Source organism: Argiope bruennichi, chromosome 2 (assembly GCF_947563725.1).
Source record: "Argiope bruennichi chromosome 2, qqArgBrue1.1, whole genome shotgun sequence".
NCBI lineage: Eukaryota > Metazoa > Arthropoda > Arachnida > Araneae > Araneidae > Argiope > Argiope bruennichi.
The window spans coordinates 145,135,985-145,161,028 of record NC_079152.1 but is presented as its reverse complement, the minus strand read 5'-3'; the positions used below and the strand labels follow the sequence as shown (position 1 = coordinate 145,161,028).

At 29.6% G+C, this 25,044-nt stretch overlaps 1 protein-coding gene across 8 annotated transcripts in view; it reads right to left on the bottom strand.

Annotated features, from left to right (window-relative positions):
- Positions 1-25,044, bottom strand: part of LOC129991030 (semaphorin-1A-like) — a 631,522-nt gene that overhangs the window by 51,733 nt on the left and 554,745 nt on the right. For all 8 annotated transcript variants that reach the window (XM_056098199.1, XM_056098198.1, XM_056098197.1 and 5 more), the window contains 2 exons: positions 20,668-20,809; positions 5,687-5,765 (listed from right to left, as the gene is read on the bottom strand). In XM_056098199.1, coding sequence (XP_055954174.1) covers positions 5,687-5,765; positions 20,668-20,809 — 221 coding nt within the window. The remainder of the gene's footprint in view (positions 1-5,686; positions 5,766-20,667; positions 20,810-25,044) is intronic.

Here is a 25,044-nt window from a genome sequence, read left to right as displayed (position 1 = left end):
TTCTGGCTTCGCACGGCTAAAAAATATGTCTCCTAGTGGTAATATCACACAGATGATGAAGTATAGAGAAAAAAAAAAGAATAAAGAAACTATCGAATTTATTGGAGAAAAGAATCCGCAATTCACTCCGATGAAATAAGGAAAAAAAAATTCAAAAGAGTTATTTTTTTATCCTTTATGAGTTTGATCTGAGAAGTTTTAATTTAATTTGAGCTCTGCATGCCGTATACAAAATTCGAATTTCATAAGTAATTGAAATTGGAAATGGATATTTGTATTATGTCATTGAAAATACCGATTGCATTAAACTTCATCCAGGGAGTTTAATGCAATAAAATAGGCATATTCAATGTTTTTTTATGTTTGAATTTTTACTTGAAATAATAGCATAATTAGAAGCACTTTCATGTTTTTAAGACACAAAATATGCCTATAGCCATAATGATATTAGAGAGCCGTTATAACTTTCAAAAATTTTTATTCGTGTTTACGGAAACTGATTTTCCAAAAGTTTAAGTTTAAATTAGATATTAATTCATTTAATATAAAGTTGAAAGTATCTTAATAATAATAAAAATTCTTAAAAATTGAACATAAATTATCATTTTATAAAAATTTGACTACAAGATTTGACTTCTGTTCCAAAAAATATTTTATTAAAATTATGATTTTTCAGGAAAAACAATTCGAAGTTTTTCAACAAAAATTGCAGCAAATAATAAGTAAAAATGTCATAAATAAAAAAAGTCGAGAAAATTATAGATTTTAATTCATCTTTATATATCTTATGTTTATATAAACGCATAAAAATTGTTCACCCTAATTACAAAAAATATATGCTACACTTGAATATTTATGTTTTTAAATTCGAATTTCATGCCTTGGTAGCTTTTCATAAAATAATTTAAATTAATAATTGCAAAGAAATAGCTTTTTTTTCTTACAAAAATATTTTAAATACTTCAGTAATTTTAATTAAAAAATATATTTCAAGAATTTGAAAAATTTACTTTTAAATGTTAAGAGCAAACAAGCGGCAAATTTTAAGCCAGTTATAATTAGAAGAAGAAGGATTAAAAATTCTGTCAAAAAATTTAACACTGTGTTTTTATCTCTTTAACGTTTTTTATTACTGCAAATGTGCTTAAAATCCATAAAAATGAAAAAAAAATGCGTAAAGAAATAAATTAATAAAAAAACTCGAAATTAAAAAAAAAAATACAAATTAAATATGAAACTTCGGAAATATTTAATCTTGATATTAATGCGATTACACATTTTATGTTCTTACACATTTTATTGATTTTTGGGTTAAGCAAGTAAAATGTACACGATGATACAAGATTAAAATAAAGTTTCATTTTAAAAAAATTCATTTTTAAAGAAAAAATAATAATGCCCAATAAACAAAGTATAATTATATAAATTTTTTCATTTTTTCATTTTATCAAGGAGGAAAAATGTTTAAAATTCCACACATGTTAAACATTCCAAATGCAAAATATCCTCGAATTTACTCTTATTATTAAATGAATAATGCAATCTTATTTTTGATAATTTTCCATGAAAAATGTTTTTTTAAACTACAATATAATTTTTTTTTGTTTAAATAAAATTAGTTTAGGAATCATTTGCATAAATTAATTTTTCGCACCTGGTATCATTCATGGTATTAAGAATTATGAAATTAGTATTAAATCTGGAATTATAATGTAATTTATAATTATTCTTATTCTTATGAATTCTTATAATAATAATTATTGTTATTCTTAAGAATTCTTATAATAATTCTTATTCTAAAATTATGAAATTGTTCTTGTTCTGTTCATTTTGATAACTTGTTCCTTTTGTTGTGCGTTAATTAAATTTATTATAGTTGTGTTGTTGTTGTCATGTGACTATTTTAAGCCAAGTTTTTGAGCAATAGTTTCTGAGGGTAAAGATCTCTGATCACCCCAGGGCAGAAGTCTGCCTTCTATCTCATATGAAGATGACACTCACACACTCGCTTGTACAACCCCTTTTGACAAGGGAGCAAGCTCATTCACGCACCTCACTGATAGAAATACAGGGGAAAGAACAACCATGCCCGAACCAGGACGATAGATCACGGGGAAGATGCGCTACTCCTAGGCCAGGACGCCGGTATTTATTATAGTTGCCAAACGTTAATTACAAAACTTTTTGTGGTAGCATAGTATTGCATTGAAAACAAATTTGCATAACAATCATGTTATTTCTGAGAATTATCCATTTTTTTAAAATTAATTTCTAAACTATGTCAGTAGATGTATGCATGGCAGAGTCTGGAATTTAGTGGGAGCTAAATTTCAAAATGAATGATTTCAATAAATAAACTATGTGATATTTTTAAAGTTACAGTTTCAATACAAAATTTTCGTACTAAATTTACTTTTTCTGTAGAAAACCGATAACAAACAGCTGAACAAGAATTTGAATGAAGGTTTGTGATTTTTTAAAAAGCATGAAAAATGTAGATTGTGATTCGTTTGTTTCTAAAACGACTTAAACAAGATAATAATAATAACTTATCGTTATAAAAAATGCGCATAATTATGAGGAAAATTAAAAAGACTAGTAACGAGTTAAAACTCAGACTTCTGTAAAATTAGCAACAAGAATAGAAATCAAAGAAAATTAACCAGAAAGGTAAATGTTATGGGCACAAAAACATTATTTTTCAATTAATTTCAGAGTGAATAGCCGTGTTTTGAAAGAGGTATACCAAAATATATTCACCAGACCGAACAATTACTTTTGTTGCGAGATATTTTTAAAAACATTCTTTCGCTCATTTTTTTACAAAGGGAGGGTATTTAAACCACCACTAACCACAAAAGCAAAAGTAGAAAAATAACAATAAAGGGGAAAAAAAAAACCAAAACGTCGTTTACGCTTGCAGTGACCTGAGCCATGATAACGATTTTTTTTTTTTCGAAAAATCCACCAACCGAAAAAATGTCCCCCCTTGACACTAAATTAATTAGTAAGAAGTTAATGCACTCATTTGCATGGTTTTTAATTAGTGCGATGCAGCATAAATTAACTTCTGTGCTTTTCTTTGTTTGGCATTATGATCCTACCCATACATTAAAAAAAATAAAAAGTAATATTGTATATTTTCCCTCGTGGCTTGAAAAGGTTTTATAAATAGATATAAAAATCAAAATCTCGGCGGAAATTATTTTTAAAAAAAATCTTTTGGCATTGGATTCTTATCGTTTGAAAAATAAAAAAAAAACTTGTTGCTCTCTTGGGAAATAGAAATTGGGAACATTTAAAAAGTTCTAGAATCAAATTAGACTTGATATTTGTTTCTGGAGCGTAAAAATGTATCATTTACTCCTTGATCATTAATAATGGTCTAAAATTAAAAGAGAATGTGAGTGGAGATAATTAATGCTATTATCTACTTTGATTAAATGCATCGTTGATCATGAAATAAAGTAATAAAAAGGACGAAAGAATGTAGCTTCAGAAAATTTCAAGTTACCCTGTTTCAAAATGAATTTAAGTTAACTCATACTTACGATATTATGTTATTATCATCTTGCGTTAGGCCATCTGATAAATTGAAAACCTAAATATAACATGTCATAATTTGTTAAATGAATTTCTGTCGCAGCTACCGAGCTCTCTGCATTCACTTATCAATGGAAATTAAAATAGAATGAAATCAACAACATATCTACACTAAAATGTTGTGATTTTGAAAGTTTGCAAATCTTGCTTTAAAACAAGTCATCAGTGTGCACTAAAATGATAAAAAGAAAGTAGAATGTAGAAAGTTTTACAAAGCCATTGATGTTCATTTGTATTTATTCCATGCGTCAAATTGTCAAAATTCTATCCTCAAGAATATATGGTATAACTCACATAATTTTCAATGCATTTTGAATCACAGGCTAGAAATCTCGTTAATTTATAACTACATTAAATTATAAATCAATGAGATTTTCTCAATATAAATCAATGATTAAATCTCACAAATAATTGAATATATATAATGATAAAAAACAATAAGATTTAATTAATTTAATGTATGAAATCAGTTTTAAATCAATGATTATAGTTTATATATTGATATAGAAATTATACTTTCAAGAATACATTATGATTGTATTTGTAGGTGTATTACAGCATCCAAAATAACTCTAATTAATTAATATTAATATCTAATTAATTATTATTAATACAAATTCATTTTCAACCATTTTTTTGTACATAATACCAGTTTCTATTCTTAAGAATGCACTGTTAAGCAATTGCCTGTTAGCCATAACATTCGAAATCTCATTGGTCTGAAAATTATGCTATATTATGTTGTATATATTTTCCTGTAATACCTTCATAATTTTGGAATAATTGTTGTAATATCTTTTATAATACTAATAATTATTAATCATAAGACAAATCTGAGATATGTTATGTAAGATAAATCTTTGGTACCGTTTAATACGTTTGATATTGTTTAAGGACTAACTGTAAAATGGAATTCAACTTTAGTTTAAAAAAAATATTAATAACAAATGAATTCAAATCATTTACTATAGAAATTTTTGTATTCTTCTCAAAGTGCAGAAGCATTTTAGAAACTATTTTGTTCTACGCACATTAATCAAAGAATTCTCTAACAAAATCTAAAACATTACTAAAAAAGTTTCAGGCAATTAACCAAATTAATACTCAGGCTTATGTGCATTTTGAGGGGAGGGGAGAGTAAACGAAACAAAAAAAAAAGTCTTCATTTCAGAAATGGAGGAAAATCAAACCACCAGGGTATATAATAACAAAATTGGATTAAATTACAGAAAATCTCAGCCGCATAGTAGAAAAAATAATAATCTTTCTAAATTACGTAATTATTCTACCAAATATGGACATTAAAACACTGTGCCACGAACATTATTATTAGCAGATACAACATAAGGGACAGAGTTTTGCCATCGCTCACAAGTTGATGAGGCGAAAAAAGAACGAAGCGTCATCTCTCGTCTGGCAGCAAAATTTGTTAAAAACTGAACACTCCCCCTTTGCCACATAATAGTAACGAAGGGTATCTATCCACTTTTTACTTCGGGAACATTAATAAAATTGAACGGGGTTATGCGGCGCAACAGTAGGTGAAAATAACTTGTCCATTAAGGAGGAAAAAATACCACATCTTAAAATAACGTTTAATTTCATCGAAAATTGGTATTTCGCTTAAGCCACTAAAAGTTTCCAAAATACAAGAAGACGGGGGAAAAAAAGAGACTAGTAACAATCTATATTAAAAAACACTCTTCCACGCACAACTAGAAAAAAAGATTGATGTTGCAATTTAGACTTAAACCTACTCAAAGAAGAAAAAAACCCAGTAAAGCAAAAGAAATGTTTGTTTATATATATAGATATATAGCACGGGGAAAACTCTTCTCAAACTGAGTGGCAAAAAATAATCTTCGCTTAAGTATAATGCATCACCTAAAATTTCTCCGCTGTGTGTAGGAAAACTACTGCAAGCAAGCTCACACACAGAAAAAAAAATACAATTTTTCCTCAGAGAAAAATAATGGCCACTGGAACTAAAATAATAACCGTCAGAATACGAAGAAAAAGAAAGAAAAGCAAGAAAGAAAAATAAAGAAAAAAAATTTTTTTAAGAGAGCTGAAAATCACTTACGTTGGTGTGGTAAAGACAGCGTAGATCAACTGCGCAGGCTTTCCACCATACAGTCCGTCCACAATATGACTGGTGGATTCTGAAACAGAGTGGAAAAAGAGAAATTAATGATGGGTTCGTGAGATATTCAATTATTTTTATTTATTTTCTCTCTCCCACGCAGAATGTAATAATACATTTTTTCCCACTTTTTTTCGGGGATCTAACATTAGAATGTGCTTTGTATGTGGCGTTGAGTGCGAAGAGCTGTTACTTAACAGATGGTGGTGATGGCTACAGAGGCGGAGAACTTAAACCACCCCCTCCAGTGTCTTTACCCTCGCCACAATCATCTGAATATATTTCACACCCAAGAGATATTAATACAATGCTTATACATGGGTGGGTCTTCTGGTATTATTATTATTATTATTTTGTTCCTTACTTATTTCGTCAAGATTTTCGCTCTGTTTTCAGGATAATTTATTTGTTAAAGAACAGCTTACCGTGAAGTATTCTCGTTTGCAAGGCTTTGGAATATTAGAATGATTTTTATAATGGCACCTTCAAGAATTAAAATGAAAAATCTGATAATATAATAAGTTGGGCGAAAGAAAAGCTTTTTTTTTTTTTTAAATTTTCAATCTAAAAAACAGGAATAGAATGGGTGTATAGTTTTTTCATTACTTTGGTAATTTTGTGGGACCTTTCACCTTAAAATAGTAACTATTTCGTTATTTAAAATATGAAAATCAAACCAAAATTGCAAAAGCGATAGATACTGATGTAGATATATTTTTCAAACTTGTTAATATTTATACAATTATATTTTGATCTTTATATTTTAATAACAATTATTTTTGGGTTTTTTCCCCGTGCCTTTTTAAGCTGGTTTTTTTAAAAATTTTTTATTCTCTTTGTCTTAATAAACTATTTTGTCTTTAATATATTTCTTTAAAATAAATATTATACATTATTGGGCACAATTTCTCATAAATAAAAACTAGATGGCGCATGTTATTTAGAATAAAATTTCATAATAATCTGACTAAAATCGATAAACAAATAATTAAGTTTTAAAAATATTAAAATATTCTATTGACATTGGAAATATACAACTGTTCAAATTTTCAGAACTCTAATTATTAAGTAACTGACTGAAAATTCGATTACAAACATGCAATTTTGTAAAAATAAAAATATGTAAAAATAGTTACAATATATAATTAATTTAATTTAATCTCAAAGCAGTGCTATTTTCTAAATAGGAAGAATATAATAGTTAAGGGAATCTTACATATTAAATATTTAAATATAATAGTGCAATCATAATAAGGATTTAAAAAATTAATATATCAATATTTCTAGCAAGGTACATTAAAACTAAACGCATTTATAAAATTTCGAACCAACTACAATGGAGAAATTTTGAGACAAAGTTGTTCACGTTGAATATTTCAGAAAAATTCAACTTGGCTCTAAAATTAATTATTGAGTGCAAATAGCCAGTAGCGTGGAAAAATTGGAGATAGTTAAATTTTGCATAACAAACTGCATACACTTAAGTATATTTTAAATAGTGAGCTCGAAATTCAGGAAATTGTATTTCCTTCCAGTTGTGTCCAATTTAAGCTTTAAGTAACGTAATTATACATAATATAGTTCGTGAAAGTTTACATGGTTTTTACTAAGACGGCTGCCTGCTAAGTAGTAATGAAAATATAATGTGGATATTTGCTCATGAAAATAAATGCATTTATATATTTATAGAGCATTTATATATTTTAAGAGCAGATATTCTCTTTATAAGTACAATTCAGTTTATGAAAGCCAAATAGATATTTATTATTCACAATTTATTTATACAAATTAGAAACGGCGCTTGAACGGAAAATTTGATTTTAAGAGATTTTCATATAAAGTGTTTATTAATCATAGTATAAATATTCCTCTTATTTGATTAAACTATATTATTTAAAATCATTAGAAGATACCGGGACGCAAATATATATGTTTAAAAATAAACCGTAAGCACATTTTGATATTCAAGAATATAAATCAACAAAATTTTACAATATCTTCATCGAATATAATGTTTTTCGTAAATTGAACTCGTTTAAGCAAATCTTAGAGATAGATACAAATGGGTAATTCTGACTTTATGTGTCATTTGTAAATGACTTTATTGACTTGTGACGTCACAATCTTTTTTTTAATTTTAAGATGTACATTAGATTCCGAAAATAATTCAATTCAAAGCACTTTGCATTACGGCAAAAAAAAAAAAAAATGATATCAAAGTTAATGCACTACACACCTTCTCAGCGATTAGTGAAAAATATTTCTTTTTAAGATCGTTTGATAAAATATCAATATATCTTTTTATAAGTGGTAATTTATAAATATTTGAAAAGGTAGCATGCACGACTCAAGTATTCTGAAAAATCTTACAATCGGTTATAATGAATAATACAAAAAGTTACTTTAATCCATTATCGATTACATGATAACATGAATGAAAGATCAAAGAATGCTCTCCGAACATTCTTATATTATTATAAAAATTAAAAATATTATTTATAAAAACTTTAATTGGAGTAAATATTTGCTATTAACTCTTATAGTAGTCTTTTTAACATTTAGATAGAACAAAGATAAAAGCTGTATGTTACATCGTTTAAAAAGAAATAAATTAAAAAAAACAAACATTCTAAAAAAAAAAAACGACGAAGGTTGATTAAAATCACTTTTGTTTAAAATATCGATTACTTGAATTATCGGATAATAGATGACATCATTTTAATGTTAAAGTTAAACAAAGTAAAACTGTATGTAAAAGCGTATACTTTTTACCAACTACTTGAATACTACTACTACTATTACTGAAGTTGCATTTCATTGTTATGACTCATGAAATAGTTATTTTGAAATAAGTAAAACTTCGATTTAAAAAGTGACTACATGCAATAAACATCATTTCCTGGCTGTTCATTTTTTTTATTCTCGAATTTTCTACAACACTGGCTGAATAATTAATGTCACAAAGAGCGATATCTGCATTGTCGCATGGTAATTAAGGCAATGAGTTTCGAGTACTTCAAAAATTTAGTACTCTAGAGACTTAGATCTCGTTCGGTTCGAATAAAACAAACATTAGCATATTTTAATCTACCTTTAATACCGATGCAATTGCCTTCAATGAGATAATATGGTTTTATACCGATGACATAAATTTATAATTGAATTTATATATCAGTGAACAGTATTAATACAAAGCATAAAGCCGTAAGCCGCCGTCTTATTTGTTTCAGAATAATGCCATCTTTTTAAGAATAATATCATCGATACTGTTCAGCAGGCAATATTTTAAATGTCCCGTTCACCCGTCATTAGATTAAGAGCTAGGATCATATTCATCAATTTAGGGCATGGATAACCCCTCACCCCTAAAAAAATCCATACATAACTAATGCAAACCCTTTCTTTTACTATTTACATTCGCCATTCATCAATATCTATTTTCCATCCCGAAGACAGTTAAAACAACAAAAGAAATCTCCGTCCGATTCTCCGAAATGACAAAGTGGAAGAGAGGCTTTAAGGTCCCCTTTTTTGTGCCTTTCTGCATAAATTGGCCGCGTACAAAAGAGCCCTAGTCGAACAGATTAGAAATCTCATAGTTCATTGCTGACAATCTTTAACGTTTCAGCCTCTCGATGACGCCCAGTTCGCTCATTATTCAAGGCAGCCGGGGCAATATCTCACTAACTGCCATATTGATTAAGTGCCAGGGCTATTGCCGATATAAATAGTCGCTGTGAAATGTTCATTTATTGTCACCGATGGCTCGAAAGGAAGTGTGTCCCCTTCTTTTCTTCCTTCTCGAGATATTGCATTCACGTGTTGATGATACATACAAAAGCCGTTCGACAATTTATAACCTTCGCTGGAAAATGGGTATTAGTATGCATTATTTAAGGATTTTGGGCAGCCGTCGGTCGTGCAGTTATTTATGTCCCCAGCGTTATGATTGGGAAGTGGGGGTGGATTAGGTGGAGGAAATGCCAGTTTCTGGTAGGGGGTCAACAGAAATGAAGGAACCCAAAGATTCTGGAAGCCCATGACATGACTGGATAGGAGAGTTGTTTCTTGGGTGCTTCCTTCTGATAGTAACTTTTACATTATTCTTTTGCATTCCCTTGCATGTATAAAATACTTCCTAGGTAAACGAGAATTCTCAACTCAACTTCCTTGTATACTTTCACAATACGATATATTTTATGTTTAGCTTCGTCATATGGCGAAGAGAAATGAGCGTGTATTTTAGAAAAGTACTTCTTTGATTTAAATTATGATTCTGGTTTGCATTTATAATTAAAAAGAAATAACGTGTTTTGTTTCTTAGTTAATGCATACACACAGACACAAATAGATAAACCGACAGCCAATCAACCCATAGATAATTTGATTCAAAATTTCATACAAATCTAGAAACGGAACCATATGCCGAATTTCAGCAATATGATTTATGTTGTTATAGAGTTATCATATTTCCATGCACACGAAAAAGTCAGACACATTAACCCGGAAAATATCTGTTCAAAATATGTAAAAAACTTACAACTTCAGTTTTAGGATTCCATATTAAATTTTATTCCTGCAGCTTATTACCCTAAAATCGACAAACCGATTGATAGACAGACATTAATACCAAAAATTGCGTTTTCACTCGAAAATATCTAAAATTTAAAGATTAATCAAAATGTTACTAAAGATTTCTTTAGTACTTTTCACACCCAGTTCTATTCTATTTGCCGTGTCACAGAAAGTCCTTTTTTCGTTATATATATAAAGTAGAGGAAGCTGATACTAAATTCATCATGAATTGTAGTTGCAATATGGAATAAAGAATTTCTTTGATTTCAAATTATTTAAATCACACCATCACCTCTTTTTCTTTTTATAGAATATTGAGTGAGGTAAGATAACAAAGATTGATAAAAACTCTCAAAAAATGCATCATCTAAAGGAATAAAAAGATATATCGAAATAATTCTTAATCGGCAAATTTCCTTTTCACTTTACTTCTTTTTTATCATTTCAAATTTTAAGGGCAAGAGCACGAAATCAAAAAACATGCAAAAAAATCGACACGATATAAAAATGAGTTATTTCAGTCCATTTTCTTTCACATTTTATCGCTCTTATTGAAAGAAAAGTTTTAAAATGCAATCCAGAAAAGGATGAAAAGTTGGCAGGAATCGAAACCCCCTTTGAAAAAAAAAAAGAGAAAGATAGATTTTTACTTCTAAAGTAGCACTGGATTTGATAAGAGGGTGCAAATGCAATGCGTATTAGCCGAAGAATATCGAACGACGAATAAAAGAAGATATTCCAAAATTTTCGTAAAGGTATGCTGCTGAACTTTCTCCCCTATCGAAGCCTTGTTAAAAAATATTCCTGCCATAATTTGAGTCATAGAAGGGGGAGATGCGGAAATGGCGCTTGTTATGGTAGTTAAAAATTTCTGGATCGCTTCATACTTGTGCATAAAAGATTCCTCCTTTCCTCTCCGTGCTCTTTTGACCTTTATAGCTTTGAAAGCTACTTTAAAAAGAACGGAATTATGTATGAAAAGAATTCCCGTATGAGCATTCATCTAGGTTCAAGTGAAGCGCAATGCTGCTGCTTCTCGTCGTTCGAAAATTTTTCCAGAAAGGAATTTGATTCCTTCCCCCCCCCCCTTTTTTTATAGAATATTGAATGAGGGATTGTGCGAAGTGTGCGTTTGTTGAATCTTCGGCATGTTAGCCATTTTCGAAAGAAAATTTTGAGATAATTCCAGGTTTGACACGTGGATTCGAGATTTAATTTTCAAAGTGCAATTAGCTTTTTTCATTTATTGATTTTTTTTCTTTCAAATTGTGTTAGTTCTTCTCTCAAATGCCATTTCTTATTTTAATTTTGGAACACACTCCATATCTTTCATACTGTCACAGCTAGGGATTGCAATAACGGACCAAAATTTCAATACCGGTATTCGGTATTTCTTAAATCTTAATACCGGGATACCGGTTTTAATACCGGCATTAGAAATTTTAGAAAAAGAAAGAAAACACAGGTGTTTCTTCGTTTTATTTGCCAGTTTTGTTAGAGAGTGTAAATATCACAAAAAATAATTTGTAACTTAAAATTATAACAGTATATAATCACAAAAAAGTAAAGGAACATCTTGTTTATTTTAATCACAAAAAAAGTATAAATATTACTATTCAGCCTGTGGTACTATTACAAATTTTTGCAATGTGATATTAAAAAAACATAATGTATCAATTGTACTGTCATTAAGCCTGAAAAGTAATTTTGTGTAAAAATTACCAGCTGTCGAAAACGCTCTTTCGGCATCTACGCTAGCTGGTGGTACTGTTAGCAATGCGCGATATATCTTTTTCAAGTATTTACCTCTAAATCCCTCATCTTCAAATAAATCGATTTCTCGTCGGATGGTTTTGGATATAGCTGATTTCTGTATTGTATTTTGGTTCGTTGAATTTTTTTTTATTTATCGCTAATTCTAATTTTTGTTCAAGAGACAATTCCTTTTCACTATCGACAGTAGTGACATCATAATCTTCGATAATTGAACCGAATTCTTCTGAATGTGGATAGGTTTGTGGGTAAAAAATTTTAAGAAAATTTACTCTAAACTTAATCAGATTTGAACAGGTTATTTTCTTTTCTTCTTTTTTCATTTTCATTTTTAAAATAATTATAATTATGTAAATACCATAAGACATTTTCTATTTCGGTATGCCTTTCTTCTGTGCGATTTTTCAATGTAATATATAATTCTTTAGATAGTGATGTGTGCTGTTCTTTCAGTGACTGCAACATGAAATTTATTGTTGGATTAGATGTTATTAGAATCTCTCTGACATAATGCCTCAATAGTCAGTTTTATTGGAAGTAGAGCTGATATAGTTCTGGATATTAAGTCGAATTCACTATCTGAAAAAATAATTTACAGGTTTAAGTCGATTATTGCTTTTTGGATTGGAGGAGTAAACTGTCCCATCATTAGTAGTAAACTGTTCCAATGTGTTTTAGAATCTAATATTAACATATATTCTGTTTTATTTTCAGTTAGTATATATTTTAGTAATATATCCTTTTTATAGGGGAACGTTTAAATATCTTAACTATTTTTCGAACTTTATAAATTATAGGAAGCAATTCTTGATAGATCAATATTTAATCGTCATTAGCGGTATCTTCTTCAACAATTACATTGTCATTATCTTCATTGTCAATATCACTCTCACTTTTACTCTCTTCAAAGTTGGAATCCGAAGTTTCTATATCCACAGTATTTGGATTCTTCTGTTCTTTATTTTTTTGGTTTAATACATCTATTACTCCTAATTGAATTCCATGTGCATAGCACAATTGATGATTTGCACCAATCAACTTTCCAACTTTTTTCATAATTGTTGCCCCATCAGTCGTTATGGATACAATATTTTCTTTCATGGATAATCCATATTTCACTAATTTAGATTTAAGCAATTAATTAAGCCATTAATTAGCTAATTAATTTCGCCCGTTAAGGAGACATAAAAACAAAAATGTATACTATTTTGCTATGTTCGCGATCCCTGAACATATAGTGGAGACAACTTTAAAAATTTCTAGTAAATACCGAAAAACCGGTATTTAAACTTGTGAATACCGGTATTACAAAATTGTACAAATAGCTCAAAATACCGGTATTGCAATCCCTAGTCACAGCATAAAGTAAGATAAAGCACAGTTATATGGCATGCACAATTACGTTTATCATGTAACTGATATTTTATAAACTGGCTCCATTAAAATTAAAATGTTACATTTCAAATAAGTGTAAAAAATCCCATTCTATTTGATATATCTATAAATGTATGACGCTCTTATGATCTTAAAAAGTTTGTGAAAGGAAATTTATCTATTTAACAATTTACGATTATGTCTTCAGCTTTTGTAAGAGGTGAAAATTTTTAATTTATCTCTTAAAATCAATTATTTTGTCTAGATTTTCATACATTTTTTAAAATTTTCTAAAACCACAGAGGAATGGGTGAGAATTCATCCAGATTCAAGTTTGCTAAACTCGTTATTGAAAAATTTCTCGTTTTTTTTTAAAAACGGAAATTAAGATAGTATTCAAAAAATTTCAAATAATAAAGAAACCTGAAAATATTATAATAAACTAAACTGAATGAATAGGATAAGAGATATTATCAAATGATATGAAAGAAATCACATGAAACTCAATATCAAATTAAATGATTAGCGACGAAATCAGTAAACAGGTACTTTAAAGAACAAAGAACCTAGTCACGCATATCAGTTTAGGCATTTTTAAAACAACATTACATTTCTTCATGGTTAAATGAATATTTACATTCTACGGATACCAGAACTTTAGAACTAAAAATAATGATTTATTTGCAGATTTCTCCAAAATATAGTATAAGTTGGACAGTTAAATGAAATAAAAAATTACGATAGATGAAATTTTTTAACACTGACTGAACTTATTACCACTATTAATAAGAAAATTAGTTTTTCTATCTGATATTTATCAACTTCCTATCTTTCTTAAGAAAAACAGTGTGCATCCTGAACTATCCAATTAAAAGTCACCAGGACGGAAAAGTCTTTGCTAAACTGACGCTTTCACCACTTTCCGAAATAAGATGGCAAGATAATGTCTAAACAAATACTGATAAGGAATATTGGGGGGGGGGGGGGCAGTGACTAATCATCCGAGAGGGCTTCGAGGATGTCAGGGTAAGGGTAAAAGGATGAAATGGAGAGATAAGTATAAAGATGGAATATAGAACCAAAGTTCATTTTTCGTAGCACTCACTTTAAATCATAATCTATTGTGATTTTAAAGTGTATAGAAGTCCAAATCTATCTTCAGTGATTCTAGGAATACAAAGCACAAAATGTGACAATGAAAAGAACAAAGAATAAAATAGAAAATACATTGCAAATAACTGCATATTTAAGAACTATGTATTACTATATTATATAGTATGATTTTCTGTTAAAATTAATGAGATTTTTTTTGTGCGGGAGGATGTGACTTATATTTAACTTTCATGTTAAATGTTGAAAAACTTAGAACTGATCCCATTCGGAGCAGCATAACAACTAACTATTTTAGAAGACATTATTTAGCTATCCATTCATATATATTCATAGAAACGAAACGCTAAAAGATTTCCATCAGTTGTAAATTTTCATTGCAGCGGAATTAAATAATTGGAGCTGTTTCATTTCTTTCAAAATTTTTCGAAAAACAGCCAGTTTAAATCGAACAAATTCACGATTTAAGCGAACGAGTGAAGGTTGAATGAATAACTAACGTTCTTGGAAAATGAGCCTTTTTTCACCAAAAACATTCGCCCTCTTATCCTCTTTATCAAAATCTTTTTAAGAAAAATCGTTTTCAACCTGATCTTGGAACACTAAACACCATTCGAACGAGGGAAGTCGTCGAACTCGGGACAATGCCGCTCTCCCAAGGTACACCAGGTAGCCTAAACAAGTGATTGGTACTGACGAGGAAATATGTCCCCAAGAACAAAAGATGGCGGGAAAAAGGACAGACAAAGGATGAAAGAGGAAGTCAAAGACAAAGGGCAATAGAAAGGAATTCTTAAGTATGTAAGAGAGAAAGAGAGAAGCGAAAGACAAATTCTTCTAGGAGACTGTTTACGGTTGAGCGGGTATTTTCCATGAGGGGAGATTAGGGAGTAGTAGAGGCAGTCAGGCAAAAACTAGAGATGGTCTTTTTTCTCTGTTTTGTTCTTCAACTCTACCACTAGTCCTCTGTAAGATTGGGATTCTCTTTTTATTTATTTGGTTTTTTTTTAACTCTCTTTCTCCTTGGCGTCACTTTCCCTTCATTCCCTTTTTTTAAAGCTTTTTTTTTCAAATTTTAATTCTTCTTTGATGTTAAATGCGAGCTGTGAGTCATTTTTCCTCTTGATAAAATCGATAGAAATCGAAGTAAAAGAGTGCTTTTTATATATTTTTAATTTGGATGTTTTTATTGGTTTTGCTTTTTAAGGGCTAACGAAACAAGTTCATTTTTTTTTCCAGATCCGCGACTGATACTCTGAATTTCGCTAATTTCAAAAATAAAAAGAAAATGAAATGTCAATAATTTTATATATGATTTTGCTATGGAGGCATCTAATACTGCTTTGAAATGAAAATCTTATTGGATGCTATTGATTTATTCACTTTTAAGATACTGTAATAAATTAGCTTTTGAAATGTTTAGCAGCATATACATTTTTAAAAGCTTTACATTTACAGTGAATGTGCATCGGTATGGAAAGTGTTCTCAATAGATGTTTACTCAAGGATTAATAATTTTTAAGTTGAAATACAATTGAATATGAATCGAAATAAACTGGATCAAGAAAAAAGAACACTTAATCCATAGAATTATAAATCATATATTGAATTCAGATTTAGTAATTAGAAATGTGGAAATGCCACAAAACTTTCCTGTCCTCCTCGTGGAGAATGCATTGTGGTACTTAAAGAATAATATGGATGTCTTACTCGAAATTTTGCCGACCATTCAGTTTGGAAACTAGGGAGGTCAGAAATTGTAATTAAACGAATAATCCTTATAGGATAGAAGGACTGTTAGTAGTAGATGGTTGAATGAAAATCAGCGAAAGAAAGAAACTTCTAGAGGGAGCTAAAACCAGTAGTTGATCAATCCGTGGGCAATTCAGAAACTGATTCTAATCACCGAGATAAAAATGATTAGTAATAGCTAATGCTTTGGATGATGAGTTTTAGTATTAATTTGGATTATTATTTTTATCGCTCCTTTAAATAATTGATGGTTAATTTTCGTTCCTCTTTTTTTTCTTAATGTGTAGTGGGGTTTTTTTGTTGTTTATATTAGCAATAACTAAAGTCAAAGCTGGAGTTTACCACCATTATGTGCACAGTAAAAATTAAAAACTAGTCTGAAATGAATTTTTCAATATTCTGCAATATTCCCTTTTTACTGCAATGAATTTTTCAAATTTAAATATTTAATATATGGACTAATATTTAGTGATGTAAAGTAAAATGTATCATCTCTAACGAGGCCTGAGAAGAAGCATTTGAGCAGAGAATTTCAATGGCTCTAACACATTACAAATTATGAGCTATGATTATAAGAATATTAAAATTACAGCGTTTTTGTCAAAAGCCGATGTTTACAATCCCCGTACCTTACTTCGAAAATATTTATTCAGTCCCTAAGCCGGTACTTGACCTTCCTAGCAGCCTGAAGAAAGTTTCTATGTTTACAAACTAAAACTGCAAAGACCAGCAACACCATGGAAATATAAGACAAGTTGTCTGACGTGGTAATGCTATCTTAAGCTCCATTTTTGGATCAAGACTACAAATTTCCCGGCAAAGTTGCCGCAGTGATTGCGGGAGGCAGAAAGTTATTCGGCGGCAAATGACCGGAGAAATGTTCCGCTATCAGGCTGACGCAGCACTTGGCCATTATTATCGCATTCTTTTCGGACAAGAATTAATCTTCCCCTGTTTTAAGACTCTTGGTCCAAGGATTAAGACTTCCAGCGATTGGTTCCTGCCGTGGTTACCCGCGAATACCGAAGCACACAACAAATAGCTCTCCTGTCTTAAACTTAATCCTCTCTTAAGGAAAATGGATGAACCGGCAGTCCACAAAGATGGAAGAAGTTAGTTATTTACTTAGCCCATTAAACCCATAAAATAGCTGGGTGATTAAAAGAGCGATTTCTTTGAATCAGGGAACATAAAAGAAGAGAACGGAATGGAATTCTTCCTCGGCTATGCAGGCATGTTAATCGGAAGTACCTTTTAATGTAGCGGCAAAGTGAAGTAAAGCTCTATTTACCATTCTTTTTTTTTCTTTCTGAGTTTCTGTAGCATTTTTCAAGAAATAAAACGGAATAGATTGATTTTTATTGTCAAATTAATAATATTACTTAGCATAGCTGTAGATCTGTGAAATTATTAAGGAACATGAAAAACATAACTGTGATTTTTAGCAGCTAAAATTTGATAAAGCTTTGTTTCAAAATAAATGTGAAATTTATAAATGTCTTACTGAATTAAATTGGTGTGCAAGTTTATTTGCAGTTGATTTATCATATTTTTTTCGATTGATTGTTTATTTATTAATTTATACTATTTTATTAATTGTATAGTTTTTTTTTAATTTTTCTCTCTGTTTTCAAATTATTGAAAATAGTTTCATTAGTACGATAAATAGAAGATCACGAACTTCCGCCCCTTTTCTTTCTGGCAAACTAAACAAAATCTTTAGGACGATATTAAAGAACATTTTAGGAATAACTTCGTGATTTTTCGACTATACATTAAAGTAAAAGCTTAGAACTTTCATAACGAATTTGTTAAATCTAATGGCGACTTTTTCTTTTGGGACTGAAATACGCCCTGAAATTCTTTCAAATGCTTGCCTTTTCTTTTTCTTGTTATTATTCTTAATTTACAGTACTAAGATGTCGATGAACTATAAAAATGGAAATAATAATAAAAAAGGAAAATAGAAAATGAATCAATTAGTAAAAAACAAACACTTTAAGTTTGTAGAAGACCAGCTTCTGAAAGCATCATAATTCGTTCACTTACCAGAAGTGGAACGAAAGATTCCTCTTTTTGAATTTAAAGATGGCTCTACTATTCTTATCTTTGGTGCATGATAAAACTGTTTTTTTTTTTCCTCCTCCATCTAAAACAAGGCTGACCTTTGAACTTTTTATTTGTTTTTCTTCGCTTTCTCATTAATTAACATTTGGTTCCGTTTCGCTTTCATGTTGCCATACATAAACTCATCTGCTTTAGTTCGTATTTTTTGAACTAATTATTCATCCATAAAAAAAAGTGTCAATAATTTTAAGAAAAAGCAATTCAGATAATTACCTTTAAAAATTTTGGGCCTTTAGAGGTGAAATTGTTTTTTAAGTTACATTTTAATTGTATTTTCGTCAAATATTTTTTGCAGCACTACTTCATTCTTAAAAGATAGCCGCTATTAAATAGTTCTAACCAACTACATTTTAAAAAACAATAACGCAGCAATGCCAATATTGAAAAGGCGACAGAGGGTTGTTCTAAAAACAATTAACCTAAATATTAGTAATAAAATTTCAGTAAAATATTAGTAAATATAATTTTTTTTAAATGAACAATTGTGTTTGTTTCGATAATATGTCACTATTTACAACTGTGTGCTGATATTTGTGTAACATTTATTCAGTTTTACTATTTAATAATTAATAAATAATCTATTTATTTAAGCGTTTCAATAAATAATAATATTAAGACTTGGATACTTGGTCAGATTGTTAAATAACCAAATGATTTTATTTTTTTATCTCCTTTGGTTAGTAAAGAGCAGACACTTAAAAGTAGAAAACCCTATTTGCTTTGGTTTGTTCCAATGATTTAACTATCAAACCGATTTCACATATATAGCCTAGTTAAAACTTAGTTTCTTTATCTATAATTTTTTATTGCATTCTTCGCAACACAAATTACGTAAAATTAGTTTGTAGACGAAAATTATTCAACAAAAAGGGGGGGGGGGCTAAAATTTGAAAACATTGCATTTTTTTTATAATAAAGTTTCCCTTATTTATTTCCTCACTTTTTAGTTCAAAACTGAAAAACAAAGTCACGAACACGAAAAAGTTATACAAATGAATATGAATAAAACAAAGAAGAGGAATATTTTGGTACGTAATAGAGAAATAATAAGGAAGCACTTGTTCGCATTAGTAGTTATTCTTTAAACTGTATAAATGATAAAACAATGAATTCAGTTTTAAAATGCGTAAAAACTTTGGATAATCAGGAAAAGGAAATAGCGTAACAGCTCATTTCTAAACTATCAAATGTGCGCATACACTTCATATAGGAAAAATGCTTTTAAAAAATGTAAAGAATTATGTTTCATGTTATTTGAGTCAGATTAAATATATAAAAAAATTCGAAGTCTAAAACTTTGATATAATTTTCCAGGCCTATTTTACAATTTAATAAAATATCCTAATTTTTGGAACTTGAATTTCATTATTTTGGAAAATTTTGGCCACCCTAAAGAAGATTCTTCATTTATCAGGCGACATTGGTAGGTTTAAAATAATGAAATTTAAAAAATTCAGTTCAATTCAATAGAGTGGAATTTTTATTGTTCAAAATTATTGTTGTCCCTTTGTATTCGGAAAAGTAATTCGATGCATAATTATTCACTTAATACTAAGATTGGTTTATTGTTCTGAAAAATAAATATATGTAATTGTTTTAAATCGAATTTCCTTGAAAAATTAACCTACATCTTTTTACCATTCTGTAGGCGTTTCTAACAATCAAAATTGAAAAATAACTAAGTAAAACATCAAAATGATGCACCGTCTTAAATGATGAGTGAGAAGCACCACCCGAGTGTAAAGGGTTAATATATTTTTACCAAATATGAACGGCAAACTACATAAATCGTATTTTTTTTTCAATGATGTATTTGCTGACTCCAAAAACGTATACTCCAATACATTATCCCCAACTAGAAATATAAGTTCACAAATAGCTATTTGGCAATGATTAATGCAACCTATTTGTTAGAGCAAACATGTATGTTGAGGTACCCTGAAAAGTTTTCTTAGACTTGATTTAAAAATTAATACTAATATCCACGGATATCTTGAGAATGTTTTCAGGTATTTTTAATTTTGACGTTCAGCATTTGTCAAAACCATAAATTCCCGAATCAAATAGGTTAATTCCTGTATGAATAATGCATTAAAATTTTGAGAAGGTAAGACACTATTTTATTCTATGTAGAATTCCTGTTTTAATAGGTTTCTTTGAGATTTCAGCCATTTGTAATCTAAAAGATGAAAGCACGCTATTATACTTACGAATTTCATTGAAGTAAAAGGGAAACTCTCCCGGCAAGGAGCAATTAAGTCGCGCTTTAAGGAAAGATGTCCAGCGATTGCGGAACTTGTGTGGCCCGCCTTTATCTTTGGTGCACACTCGAGCCACTCTCGAATACACGGCCTGAAAAATACATGCGATTCAATAAATAAAGAATGCGAAAATCATTATTTTCATAAAACAAGATACATAGAATGCGTTTCTTTTATAGAAAAAAAAATAAAGACATTGGATATAAATGTTCTTCAATATAATTTTGTCACGAAGACGCAAGGAATAACAAGTCACAAAGTAACACTATATCAAGTTTATTAGCTATAAGCAACTCAACATGCAGGCGAAGAATTGATTCCATTGCTGGTGGAACTCAGAATTTATATCTTTACAGAATAATTTAGAATTATAAAGAAGGTTATAGAAAGTTCTTGAAACTTCTAAAACATTAACAAATGAATAATGAAAAATTTAAATTAAAGTTCAAGCGTTAAATTAATGCGACTTGGCTGGGATTCGAATCCCCGACCTTATGCTCTGCAAGTGCATACTTTACTTCTGAACCACACAGCCTATGTGCAGATTGTCCTTTTACGACAATATTAAACTTTTTGCCATAAGGAACTACTCTGAGTTTTTCAAAGCAGCTGTTTTTTTAATTGCGTTTTAGTTGTAATGTTTACAAATATTTTCAAATGCCTGTGAAACCATTTGATTTTTTATCACACTATAACTGTGTAATATAATTCAAATGCTAATACAGCAAGACGTAAATCCTTTAAAATGTGAAAACTCGAGATGCAGCAAAACAAAATTAACAATGCTCATAAATCTTGCAATAAACAGCTAGATGGTGAATAAGGATTCTATTTTTATTTTAATGCGTTGAAACAATCTGTATATTATTTTACTACACGAATATTAATACATATAAAAGCTATTTATTGGCACTTCTTACGAAGTAATTTAACTATGAGCTTCTGCCATCGTTCGTACAAAGTTATATATGTGAATTGAAAATCTCTTTCTGTCCTTGCATAGGAATACTTTCGTTTGCTGTACTTCCTCAGAACTTGCGAATCGAATCAAGTTCTTCATCCAGGGAAAACAATAAAATCAAGGGAATGAGCTGGTTAAAGAAACGGAACAGGAATACGGCACTGGGAAGGGCCCTAGAGCCGGCACATGATCATAATGGAGCATCCATTTAAATAACAAAGATCTAGCGCAAACAAAACTAACAATCAACAATTTCTGCAATGATTCGGGATTTTAATGCATTCTTCTATAGTGATTATACTGGTGGAATTATAGTAGAATCTCCCAATAGTAGCAAAATAATAAATTTATTTATCTTTGTTGACAGTTTTGAATGCATGTAATCAAGAGCTACGCGAATGCACTGTACGTACTTGAACCGGATGAAATGGATTCTGTAGCGTCAATCACTTGAAATTCGTTGTTTGTTCAACGGAAAATGACAATTTATTTACATTTAGAAAACATTTACAAAATTCCAGATGTATTTGAAAGCAACCTAGCATATGAAATGAGTAATAAAATTTCTTTTATCAATTATATATATATAGTAAAGATCGGGAAGAATCTAGCAATAATAAATATAAAATATATATAAACTTTGCAAAATATTTAAGTAACGTGTGAAACAAGTATTCTGCTTTCATATGTGAGTATGTCATATGTCAAATATTTATTCATATGTGATTGAAATAAAAAAAATCCTTCCATCAAATTTGTATTTCATCTCGAAAAAGGCTCATGTTTAATGAGGATGTTCCCCAGTTCAATAACACTGAGACATTAATGATGTTGCCAAATACAAAAGAGCAAACTTGTGGTTACTTGAATTTATAAGTATTTTTCACTTTATAAAAATGAAGGTTATTAGCAACAGTTCTGTGAGAAAACTCTTGGAACTAATTCATAGCAATGTTTTTCATATCAAATGCTCGCCGATTTCGTTTTGGATCAGCAACTCGGGGACATTAAAAATGACTTCAGGAAAAGAAAAAAGTGCAATAAAATATGCACCATGCCTGTTCAGTTATAATTGTCATGCGATAGTGACGTTAAGTCATTCGATACTATTAATTAATTAAAAAGGGAATTATAAATAAGAAATTAGGGAAAACCAAATTCACCATATTTTTGAGTACTTGTTAAATTTGCCCTATATTCCAAAATTGTCGTATATGAAAAGATATATTACAGTTAAAAACGAGAAGACATTATCTATATTTATGCGAAAAATTCTAAAACTAATTCTGGTATATATTTTTAATATTAAATTGTTTCTTACTGCCCCATAATGTCAAGAAAGAATTTTTACATAAAAAACGAGGAGGAATACTCTGCAAAAAAAAAAAAACACTTTCTGACATTTTTTAATGATTATAATACCTTCTTTTTGTATATTGTATACACGGAGGTAGAAATAATTAACGGTTTATGTCCATAACCCAATAAAAGAAGATATTTCCTTTTATATGTTTAAAATAAGCAAACCAGGCAGGAAAAATATGTTATATTTTACCAATACATAAAAGTTTTATCTTTGAATTAATACGTGCTCAATAGTTAGTGCAATTCTAACAATTGCAGCATCACTGAACCTTGCAATAAACGACGATAATCATTTAACAACCAGCGAGTAATCTGTCCGCAGATCAACACCCTCGAAAATGGATTATTGCATGCGTCATCTGTTCCTACCTTATTACGTCCACCAAATAAATGAAAGTAATAAATCTCAATTTGGCGACGCAACAGAAAATTATTTTTTTCGAAATCAATCGATAGTTTCCTAAATCGAATGATCTACATTATTTGCCTTTAAACCTTCTCTTATATATTGAAACTGCATGTGTACTGTTGCTGCGTTTGAATGTGTTGCTGCTTGTTCAATAATTGGAATTGCAATTTCTTCAGCTCTCCTCTCAGTTGATTTGATATCCCATCTAATTTTTACTTCAAAATTATTAGTTTTTTCAAAATACAGAATCATTCGTCGAGGCTTGATATCCAAGAGAACTTCCTGTAAATCTTTTACCTCGCAAAATGACTTGAGTGCGGCATAAACTTTGATCATTCTAAGGTAAAAGACGCAATTAACCAGAAGCAATTCATGGCAAAAATAGTGCCACAGTCATTAAAATCGCAGTTAAAAAATTCTTCCCACATATTTATACAGGCAAAAATCAAATATTTAAACTTTATGCAAATTACCACCATCAGATCGTCAATCTCCCCCACATGTTTGCAAAATATGTGCAATATTTTTCTACCTTGCAATCAAAAACGTGTACTTTGACGAATATATATGCAAAATTTCATCCAATCTGCAGTTTTTACGCAAGAGATGCTTCACAGCTCTTCTCTAATTTGGATCACCCAGTATTATCAAAAACAATCAAAATCTTCAAAACATTTGAGCTCGATATTTTGATGAATCTCCTCCATACTTAATACCTACCTGAATTATGAAAACAGACTTTGGGAATTATATTTTTCTGCTAGCCAATGAACAAAATAATTCAATATCGCAATAAACCAAAAGGAAGATTGGCAATTGCACTCAAGACTTGAAGTGAAATCTTTTTCTAATTGAGTCAATTACCCGATGCTTCTTCTAATAAACCACTGCAGGACTGAGCTTAAAATGGTTATTAGTGCAGTAGGTATTTCTGAGGTTATTATTTTCCAATAGTAAAGTGAAAAATATTTACCAATTATTGCATCTTAAAAGCAAAACTATTTTTTTTCTAAATTCCAAGAAAATAGACCATTTTAGTATTTTTTCATCAAGTACAAAATGGAATTTTAAAATCCCATTCTTCAAAACACCACATATTATAACATGGAGACACACTTCTCTCAGATAAACATTATCAATCCATAATTCAAAGCATCTTTTCACATCTCATCACAAAATTTCAGAACGCCGCTTATTTATTCAATATAGCAATTTTCATTAAATTAAATTTTCTTCGAAAAAAACAAAAAAAAGAAATCAAAAGAAAGTCTGATTCTTAGTATCGTTATATTAAAACAGTTTAGAGATTTAATGCTACCTCAAGTAAAAGCTAGCTATTTATTCCAGATTATAAATCAAATAAATCTTTTCCAATTCAATTCACTTTAGTTTAGCATGCATAAAATTGTCTGCCATAATCTGGATAATAAGCACCACAAGGAATTCAAGTGCTCAGTCTAGTTATATCGACAGAAAAACATAACTGCTCGGAAATCTATTTTCCTCAGTAACATAACAGAAAAATGCATCTGAAAATTGCAACTAAATATCCTAGAAGAAAAATCATTACCAGTCTATATTTGATGTTTTT